We start from the raw sequence: 10,998 nt of genomic DNA on the forward strand, positions 1-10,998 counted from the left end.
CGTAAGATAATAAATAGTTAGGGGTAGTTGTAATTATCGAAACAGAAGGGTTTTTTCGCAATTTCAACATAACTCAGGGGTGGCTCTATAAATTATGTAATTAATACAATATTTTAATTGTAAAGTGGCTTAATTTATTTATTTTCAAAATAGCGTGTATTATGGGAAGTATGGAATATTTAAATTGGTAATATACAAAGAATTTGAATTAATTATGAAAATTATAATATTTATTTTTCAATATTTGGTTCTTGAAAATAAAGTTAGGCCAAAGCTACTGATTTGTAGATATCATAATTGCGTGCTTTAAAGATTATTGAACTGTCACGCTAAACAATTTGAAAATTGAGGTAAACGGTCAATTAACATATATTAATTATTATCTTCGTGAAAGAAAAATATAGACAATTATCATTAAATAATGGGTGTTGTAGGCCATTCAATGAAAATAAATATATTTTGATTTTGCAATTATAAGGGAAGGATATTTATGTATTTATTTATTTTAGATTAAACATTAAGATAAAGCATGTGGACTCGTGATTTGTCCCACTATAAATGAATTCTATAATAACTGTCAGAAACTATATAATGTAATATTCCATTATTAGATTCTATGCCAATTAGATGCAATTTCATCACTACTCCACGGCCCATCAAACTTAAATTGGATAAGCCCACTACTAAAGTAAAAAGAATAGGCCCATTTACTATATATTATAAGAAACCAATAAATAAAAGGTAAATTACAACCACCCCTGAGGTATGGTCAAATTACAAAAAAATCCTATTGTTTGGCTAATTACTTCCACCCCTCAACTATAAATCTTTTTATACGTCCGCCCTTACAGTTTAAAATTTAGTGGAATCTTCGAGATTATATGGAATATTATCACTTTTGTACCCGTTTTATCCATTTTGAACTCCACACTTTGAAGCAAAATGATCATAATATGTGTTTTTTGACTTGTATATATCAGATTGTGGTGCATCAAACACTGTGTTTTTATACAAAACGAGTACAATCTAGAGCACATTCTACGAAATCTAGTTGAATTTGACTAGGTTGGAGGTGTAAGAAAAAATCATAGTTGAGGGGTAGATGTAATTGTCCAAACAAGAGAGTTTTTTTTATAAATTGACCATACCTCGGAGGTGGTTGTAATTCACCCATAAAATAGATTGCGGTCACCCCTGAAGTAGGATCAAATTACGAAAAAACCTCTCTTGTTTTGAGTAATTACAACCAACCTCAAGTATGAATCTTCTTACATCTCCACTCTAACGGTGCCAAATTCAACAAAATCTTCTATATTCCATGGAATATTCATCTAGTTTGTACTGATTTTGTGTAAATTACGGCATTCTTTTATTTGATACTTAAATGAAAAATCTATTTCAATGGTCTATATGAAACGAAATACACGTGGCACCTACGTATCAGATGAGAGATTCTGATTGGTCAAAATTAAATCTTCCTATCCAATAATCCAAATATCCGAGTATTCTTCCCCCACACAAATACTGAAATACACACACAACCAATGCTATACACTACTCCTTCACCCCCACAATCAACGGAATATTCCGATCTCCACCATGGCAATGGCAACCCAAGCAACCCTCTTCGCCGCCACCATCTCCGCCGACCGCGTCGCCGCGCCGTGGAAACAGTCGCTCGCGCAGTTCTCCACCGCCACCAAGCCCATCATCAAGTCCGCCGCCACACACCGCCCCATCCGCGCCATGGCGGAGGATGCGCCGGCGGCGGCAACGAAGGAGCCCGAAGCTCCGGCGGGGTTCACCCCACCGGAGCTCGACCCAACGACCCCATCGCCGATCTTCGGCGGCAGCACCGGCGGGCTCCTCCGAAAGGCCCAGGTGGAAGAATTCTACGTCATCACATGGGAATCGCCGAAGGAGCAGGTGTTCGAGATGCCGACGGGCGGCGCCGCCATCATGCGGCAGGGCCCGAACCTGCTGAAGCTGGCCCGAAAAGAGCAGTGCTTGGCCCTGGGAACAAAGTTGAGGTCAAAGTACAAGATCAAATACCAGTTCTACAGGGTTTTCCCCAACGGTGAAGTGCAGTATCTCCACCCGAAAGACGGGGTTTACCCGGAAAAGGTGAACCCGGGTCGAACCGGAGTCGGGTTGAATATGAGGTCCATTGGCAAAAATGTTAGCCCTATTGAGGTTAAATTTACTGGGAAACAAGTCTATGAATTGTAAACTGTAATTTTGTGGTTAATTATATAATTAATGAATTGATTAAGCATTTGTTTCATTTGTTTTGTGTGTGTGTTTTTAATTAATTACTTGTTAATGTAGTAATTAGAAAAGGATTCAAGATTTAATAAATAGAATATGGTACAAAGAACTAACCGAACCGGGCTTTGCTTGTAATCGGGAAATCGAACAAGGGCGGGCCCCACAATTTATCCACCAATGACAAACTCGAGCGGAGATTCTTGATTTGCATGGCTATTTTTGCGTCCGCACGAAATCACAAGGAATAATTCTTCTTCGTTGCAATTTGTGTGTCACGCTCGATTTTAAGGTCATGAATTGGACCGTTATCGCAAAATCGAGCCTTTGTACTAAGAACTCTCTTTGCAAAGAGGCGTTTCGATTTTGGAAATGAATGTTGCACTAGAAAGTGAAGCGATTATTCCGGTTTTCTTGAATGCTTCTTCTCTTAGATCACCAATTAGTAGAACCATCTAAACCTTACACACGATGCATGTGTAATATGAATCTAAAAGGCTCCGAGCCGTATGCGAATTTTGCAGATGAAAGATCGTAAAAGATTTCGATTTTGGCTGAGTTCACTTTGAAATATTTGGACCAGCCTTTTCTCTTTTGAGAATCGAGAGGGCGTAACATCTACATTAAAGACGAGGTGATGAGATGAATCGTTTATTTCGATACGAACACATTAGCCCATCAATTTTTTGCTCCAAAAAATGGTAGTCAAGCAAGAAAACTAATTAAAAAAGATAAAATTCAAAATAGATCGATCACTTTTTGTAGAGACGAATGTTGTAGAATACGTAGAAAATTGTCACTAAGTTGTAGATATTTCTAAGAACTGACTGATTATTTTTTTTAAATACTTACGTGGCCTTCTAAAATATTTTTGTATGTCACTCTCAATCGTTATTTTGAATCAATTATCACTATACATTAGAGGTTGAATAATATATAAACACGAGCAACGATAAAGTTCTTTCGGTACCTAATAACACAATAAAATAGTTTGAATTAGCTGATAAAGTATTTATAGGCTTGAGAAAATAATATGAATTAACTCAATCGAAACCCAACTCGAAAGTATGAAGTATGTTACGATTATTGAATGTTCGCCTGAAACATAAGTTTTTGGAGTCAGTTTTTTACACTAAATTATATGTTAACAAAATTATATGACTTATCATCTTACCAACTAATTGTTTTTCTGTTTGTTTTTTCGTCTACCAATTGGTTGTTTTTAGGTTTGTTTTTTCTTTGATTATTAATTCTTGGAGAATTCTTTTCGCTAATGTATTCTTATTCTTGGATGATATTCTTTATTGTTGGAGAACATGTAATACCACATGCGATGTGTGGTTATATAATATAATGGATTAACTTGTAATACGACATCGGTTGTGTAGTTATATAATATAATGGGTTAATTAAGAATTGTTGGTTCTTAGTGTAGTTATATAATATAATGGGTTAATTAAGAATGGTTGGTTCTTATTTTTTATTTATCTGAATTTAATTTGTATTATATATAATGGATTAATTAAGAATTTTTCATTCTTGTTTTTTAATTAAGTAAATTTAATTTGCATTTTGTATGTCATAGCTATTTGTTAATTTCACGAAGGACTGCAACTTTATATGACTGAAATGGGCTTTGTTTATTGGGCCATTTAAAGGGTAAATCATTTTTCTCTTATGACAAAAATGTGTCATAGTTTAAACATTATTAATAATTTTAACTATAAAAAAACATTACTAATAATTGAGACTATCTTTGTTGTGATCATCAAGTTCCTTCATATTATAAACTGAAATTAATGCATACTAAAATAACTGCCATCACAATTAATTAACTACATAGGCAAGATTTAGTACCTTGGGACATCTTCCAACATAAACACACACTATAATAACTTCATTAAGATTAAAATAACCATTTTTTTTACCCTAACATGAACCGGTAATGTCGTAATCCGGGATTCCGAAAAATCGAACAAAGATTCCGAAAAATCGAGCAAAGATTCCGATAGAAGACATCAGAAAACGAAACATATTGTCAAGCATATATAAGAAAGCAAAAGGCCAAGATTAACCATTTTAAATCCCTTAAAACACTAAATAAAATAAAATTAACCAAACATCCACAAAAAAAATGTCAAAACAAGAATCATCTCAAACATCTATTCATTCTTCCAAGCATATAAAAACAAAGAAAATCCAAACCCCGACAATTCCGATTCCTTCAAATTCTTTGAATTCTTCGAATCGCCACTCCACAATTTCTCCACCTTCGATAAACTCGTTTGAAACATGAAAACCGCATTGCCTAAACAAGAACCAAACAACCAATTATGAACATCCCAAAACACTTCAACCGGATTGCCGTCGACCAAAATCGTCGAGTTCCCGCGGAATTTCCAACGGAGATGCTTAACTTTCATAGCTATCTTCGCATCGATACGAATCACAAGAAACGGATCTTCGTCGCAGTCTTTGTCGCCGCACTCGATTTTAACGTCGTGCATTTGTCCTTCATCGCAGAACCGAGCCTTGGTATTAAAAACCCTTTTCCCAAAGAGGTGTTCGATTTTGGAAACGAACGACGTCTCACTCGAAACCGAACCGATTGCTCCGGTTTTCTTGAATGCTTCCTCTCTTAGATCCCCAATTAACAGAACCATCTCCCCTTTACACACAACGCATATGTAATACGAATCCAAAGGCTCCGACCCGGATCCGAAATTCGCCGACGAAAGATCCCAAAAGATCTCGATTTTCGCCGAGTTCGCTTCGAAATACTTGGACCCTTTTCTTTTTGAGAAAAGAGAAGGCTTCACATCTACCTTAAAGATCAAACGATGAGACGAATCGTCTATTTCGATACTAAGGCATTGGCCCATCAAATTCTTGCTCCAAAGAATGGTAATCAAGCAAGATTTATGAAGAAGTTTACACTTGTAAATGCATTTAACAGAATTCTGCGAAGCTTTTGTCACACCTACGCTTGAACATGAAGAATCAGCAACTTGAACTCCATTCTCCCCAAAACAAGATGGGAAATCCCTCATTTTTATTTTTTTCTGTAAAATTGCAGAAAAAAAAAATTAATTAATTAATTTTAAATTTTCCTTTCTAGGGCAAGAAAAAAGATGCAATCTTTAGGTACCCTTTTGAACATCTAATCTAAGTTGCAAGAAAAATCGAAAAGGGGATGCGAAAACATACCAAAAAATAAATAAAAATTGAATCTTTTTGAAGGTGAAATTCAAGAACCCATTGCCCACCTGGTGGATTCCGACTGCGTGGGATTATACTTTTTGGTGTGTGTAAAAAAGAAGTGTGCCCTAAGAAGTTTTTTTGAAGTTGAAAATGAGGTACAAGGAATCAACTGTGTTTTAAGGCAAAGGGCAGAGTGGATATCTTTCTGCCTTAGATTAGGCAGGGCCAATTTTTGCGGAGGAGCGGGACTAAATTCACTGTCCAGTAATTTTATATTATTTTTTCTGGCTAATTATTACCATCTAAATCCACTGAACTATGGTTATTTGCCATCCACACCCCAAATGTTTACATTGTTTGCATCCAACTACCTTTGTATTATGATTGTTTGGCAACAACTCCCCCCCTTCATCTATTTTTTTTATTAATTATATTGTTTTAGAATGATATGTTTGCCATCAATGGCAATAAAAGAAATAGATGAAATAGTTTTTTGGCTATTATATTTATGTATACCTAAAAATTAAAATGTTAGTATTGTAAAAAAAGAATCAATATTTAATTAAAAATTAGTCTTCGTTGTAAAATTTAGATATTATAAAGAAAAATATAAAATTTGAGTCGAATCAAACAACAGAACTACAAAATTTTCAGTCAAAATTCATGTTAAAAATTCGTGTTTTTTCACTCTCGATTTTTTTTTTTGTCAAAAGTTACTTTCTACTACTACATCGACATTTATGATAAATGTGCATTTTCCACATTTGGTACCTAGCCTTTATCAATAGGGTAATGGTCTAGGGTTCGAGTCCCCCCCTCCCCTACTTCACCTTGTAATGGACTTGAATTTACTCAAAAAAAAAAAAAAAAAAAAAAACAGATGGGGTGTGGTTGTCGAATTATTAGAGTCTAACGTGGTAAATTTTAAATATTTGAAAGTATGGTTGCCAAATGTCATAGTTTAAGGAGGTGGATGCCTAAATCTCCATAGTTTAGGGGAGGTGAATGTAAATTTCCCTTTTGTTTGTCCTTGGAGGAAAATTATTTCTCAAATATTTGAAATTTTAAATATTATGATGTTGGGGATAATATAATTATCTAGTTTCTTTAAAAGAAAATTAAAATAATCAACTTTACTTGTAATGCAAATAATTCTTTTGCAAATATGATAAGGTAATTCAATTATTAATTGACCAAAGAGATTCAAGAAATCAAGGGTGACTAATGGGGATTCACCAAAAGTTTTGCTTCAAGAAAACAAAGTTAATTTATAATATATTATAATACTAATAATTAAATAAATAAATAAAACACTTGCACAAACATCCCTTCTCCATGTGTATGATGCGTGTTAATAACACAAATGAAAAGCGTGCTGCCAAACAAAATAATGATAATTTTCATTAACAACTTTTGTGGGATAAAATAATAATAATAAATAAATAAAGAAGGTAGGATCCAAGGAAAATGATTAGTTTTTGTTAAAGTCGTTGAGTAGTTTATGTTAGAACATTTTGAATCGAAATCACAATATTCAGTTAATTCTCTATAAATTAATACAACCGGCAGTATCAAACTTCTATTGATTTAGAATATTAAATTATCGAACTAATGATTTAGTACGTTTTCACCGAGTAGGGACCACTATAAATTATTAGTTGTAAGAATTTATTGAGGTTCTACTGTTAGTGTCATACCTAATTTCATGAAATTGATTATGTTGGTGGTATTCCGGTTATATCAACAATAATCAAGATTTAAAAATTTTGGGTAAATTACCGCAACTCCATGGGGTAAGGTCAAATTACGAAAAAATTTCCCTATTGTTTAGTTAATTATAATTACCCTTCAATTATGAATCTTCTAGATTTCGTAGATTGTTCTCTAATTTGTATTTGTTTTGTGCAAAAATGCAGTTTCTGATGCACAATAATCAAATATTTACAAGCCAACAGACACCTTACGATCATCTTGTTTCAAAATGTGGAGCTCAAATGGGGTAAAACGGGTACAAACTGAAAAATATTTCGCATAATCTTGAAGATTCCACTAAATTTGACACCGTAGGGTGGGCGTGTGAGAAAATTCATAACTGAGAGGCTGTGGTTATAATTACACAAACATAAAGGGTTTTTTCGTAATTTGAGTGTACATCTGGGGATGGCCGTAATTTACACTAAAAATATTGTTACTAGTAAAAATAAAATAAAAAAATCATAAACATGTTGACACAACAAATTTTTTATCATAATTTCCACCTATACATACTGTAAATCGACTAATCACCCACCCCAACAAATAAATTCTGAAATTAAAAATAAAAACTTTTCGTCTGCTGTTCTAGTTATTTAAAGTAATTTCTTACACCAAAACTGTTGTTAAAAATTCAAAGGTCAAAAAGTTAGTTTTATAACAGACAAAACATGTCCAGAATTAATGGCAATTCTCTCATGTTTTTGTTATAACAAACTTTATTGTCTCAATCATAATGCTTTTGTATTTATTTATTTATATTATTTATTTATTTATTTTTTATTTTGTGGGCAAGCAAGAAAAGTATTAAATGAAAGCTGTTTGCAATAAAAGTAGGCAGCTTTACAGGCCTTTCTATCTTTATATCCAACTGTATTCAGTATCTTCACTATCATGCCACTACGCTACCAATTAAATGTCCCCTTTAAATTAATTATTTTATTTGTTTCTGAAAATAATTGGAAAAAAAAAAAAAAATCATATGATTAAAGATTAAATTTTGATTATTGAATCTCAAAAATTAATTTTTTATTTTTTTCATAAACTACTGATGAATTCAAAACCAAAACCTCCTAACAAGAAATTTATTTGCACCATTGACCAATAAGTTGTTACATCTAATCAATTATTGTAATTATTTATTAATATTAATAATTAGTGAGGAGAGCATCACTTGATCAATATCACAATTATGTAATGAATATTACATTTCTATTTAGATCAAAATCGTTGTGAGAGCGACACGTGTCTCCGTTTGATTTGCGGAGAGACAATGGAGACGAGCCCGCCTAGAGGGGCCCTCATCTTCGACCTATAAACCATCTCGTCGTACGGCCGTTGATAGAACTTCAAAAATGGTAAAAATAAATCGCGCGATTTCTCCACTCGATTAGTTTGCCGCTCCTTCCGGAAGAAAAAAGCCGGAGACTGGAAAAACGACGATGTAGGGTTTGGAGTTCTCGGCGTCAACGGGAAGAATATTCCCTTCTTACAAACGGCATCGATGTTGCCACTTGGCGTTCGCGGTGCTAAGGAGGATGATGATGACGTGGCGTTTGGGGTACTAGTACTCGATATACTTGGGCTTGAAAAGGGATTTGTTTGGCATAATTTGGATTTGGATGTGTTGGATAGTGAAAGATACCAAGGCTTTAGTGAATCGAAATTATTCGAGACGGTGAACGAAAATCTCGATGAGTAGCAAGATTCAATTTGAGATGAAGCATTAAAACGGGACGAAGTTGATGTCGTCATCATGTCACTAAAACGGAGGGAATCTTGAAAGTCGAACGATGATACCACGCTTGTCGATGATGAAAGCTCGACGAATGGCTTCACTCCCTACAATTTGATTCGCAGTATAATTTGATGAAATTATTGGATATAATTTATTCTCAAATTAATTATTGAAAAAAATAAATTAGAATATAAACTATTGAGGATATATATATATATATATACCTTCCAAAGGTAAGAGAAGAGAGATGGAGGATCAATGACAAAAGCCTTGTGAAGCATTTGAGGATAATAATCACTTATGATCTTCAGTGTTGCCAGCAACATGTTCATAAACGCAGACGCTGATCGAAAAAAGCCTGCATTTTTTTTTAAAACAATTAAATTATCAAAGAATTTAATTTAATCTATTTTGTAGAAAATTCAAATAAATGTAAAATGGGAATTATGGTCACTTTTGCTTTATAACAATTCATCTAGCAAAAAGACATATATACCCCTACACCCACAAATCTGACTGGCATCTCAAGGGTATTCCGGGCAATTTCTGATAAGTTTCGGACAGGGTCCGCTTGTTTTCCGACAGTTTTTTGTATTACCAGTACTTGATTAGGTAATTAATTACTAGTTACTACTAATCAAATTTATCGAACACACGTGAATCGAAATAAGTAGGAAATTGAAGTAAACTTACCGGCATCAAACAGAAGAACGAATTGTTGCACATTTTTTGCCATAGTTTGAATAGCCACTTCAAGTGTAAACACTAACAACCGAGTAAATCTACAAGAAAACACATATGAGTTACGAAGCCATAATTTTATCTTCGCGTACACTAAATATTTTCTAAGGGCCGGGGGCCATGGCCCCCCGGCCCTTGGCCTTATAAGTTATGCTAACTAGCCATTGCAACATATATAGATAAAATTATGTGCTTACAGTTTATGCGAATGGAATTTCTGGTAATCGTGCTTGATTCGTAAAATCTGCAGTTTATTACCACAGTAAATAATTAGCAAATTATTTTTTACTGTCTTAAATTACTTTATAAAATAAATAAAAATTTACCACGACGGGCCTTGATTCATCGTCGTGACCAGCAACATACGCAACTCCTTCCGCAAGCTCACCGCAGAATTCATCAGCCATTAATTTATCTTCATAAAATTCAAACAAACATTATTCAATGATTTTTTTAAAATTCAAAACGGTAACGTGAAAATAAGATCGAAAATAAAAATAAAAAAATTACCGGTGCCGAAAGAGTCTCTCCAAGAAAGACAATTCCTGAGATTCTTGGCTGCTTTTTTCACACTATACCCTTTGGCTTTCAGATACCTTTCCACACAAGCTTCATTGCAGAATTTCTCCTGTCAAATTATATGTTCAAATTGCAGCCCACATGTATATATATATATATAGATACATAATGTTGAACACGCAGTGGAAGGTGAAAGTGTGTGAGAAAAATAAAATTAAAATTAAATTAAATTAAAACCTGTTTGGGAGAGAGTGGAGCTTGTTTGTTGAGAAGGTCAAGTACGGATTCATGATGAGCTCTGATCATCTCTTTATCATTCTGATCGTCTTCTTTCTTCTTCACCATTGTTGAAACAGCACTAATACTTCTAAGAACAAACCCACTGTGTGTAGTGTGTGATTTAAATGTACGTTTATCTCTCTAGAAAACAACAAAGAGGAAACCACGTACACTATACTCTTCTTTTTCAGACAAGCATTTTCAAACCCTGCACTCACTAACTCTTTTCTTTCAACCTTGTAATTAATTAAGTTGCCACTGTGTGTTTTTTAGATAGTGATCAGAAAGAGTGAATTGTAAAGAGCCCGTCTATCTTTGCCTCTTATATATATATATATATATATATATGATAAAGTATATTTTTGAAAATAAAAATCTTCATAAAACATTGAAAATAATATTGTATGAATATATATATTAGTTTTTTTTTAATTAAAAAACTAAGATTTGTAAATAGAGATTAATTTTCTTAGCATGTTATATATATATTATGTGAATATATG

General features: G+C 33.5%; 3 protein-coding genes and 1 pseudogene across 4 annotated transcripts; 1 reads left to right on the plus strand and 3 right to left on the minus strand.

Moving 5' to 3' along the window:
- The first annotated feature begins 1,417 nt into the window (after positions 1–1,417).
- LOC105961787 (photosystem I reaction center subunit II, chloroplastic) lies at positions 1,418–2,284 on the plus strand. The gene has a single exon (XM_012986053.2). The coding sequence runs from the start codon at positions 1,600–1,602 to the stop codon at positions 2,227–2,229; it is 630 nt and encodes a 209-aa protein (XP_012841507.1). The 5' UTR covers positions 1,418–1,599; the 3' UTR covers positions 2,230–2,284.
- LOC148764872 (uncharacterized) lies at positions 1,536–4,087 on the minus strand (annotated as a pseudogene).
- Positions 4,088–4,335: 248 nt separating this feature from the next.
- Positions 4,336–5,710, minus strand: LOC105961792 (uncharacterized). 2 transcript variants are annotated; one of them, XM_012986059.2, is made up of 2 exons: positions 5,473–5,710; positions 4,336–5,327 (listed from the first exon to the last, which is right to left on the minus strand). In XM_012986059.2, exon 2 carries the CDS (start codon positions 5,313–5,315, stop codon positions 4,428–4,430), a length of 888 nt encoding a protein of 295 aa, XP_012841513.1. In that variant the 5' UTR covers positions 5,316–5,327; positions 5,473–5,710; the 3' UTR covers positions 4,336–4,427. The 2 variants fall into 2 exon arrangements, with proteins under 2 accessions (XP_012841513.1, XP_012841519.1); XM_012986065.2 differs by having other exon boundaries at positions 5,532–5,649.
- A 2,579-nt stretch (positions 5,711–8,289) lies between these two features.
- LOC105961805 (uncharacterized) lies at positions 8,290–10,802 on the minus strand. The gene is made up of 7 exons (XM_012986073.2): positions 10,454–10,802; positions 10,208–10,325; positions 10,024–10,112; positions 9,895–9,941; positions 9,650–9,738; positions 9,181–9,314; positions 8,290–9,060 (listed from the first exon to the last, which is right to left on the minus strand). Exons 1-7 carry the CDS (start codon positions 10,559–10,561, stop codon positions 8,440–8,442), a joined length of 1,206 nt encoding a protein of 401 aa, XP_012841527.2. The 5' UTR covers positions 10,562–10,802; the 3' UTR covers positions 8,290–8,439.
- Positions 10,803–10,998: the final 196 nt, after the last annotated feature.

This window comes from Erythranthe guttata, chromosome 14 (genome assembly GCF_056151865.1).
Source record: "Erythranthe guttata isolate IM_541 chromosome 14, IM_541, whole genome shotgun sequence".
NCBI classification, from domain to species: domain Eukaryota; kingdom Viridiplantae; phylum Streptophyta; class Magnoliopsida; order Lamiales; family Phrymaceae; genus Erythranthe; species Erythranthe guttata.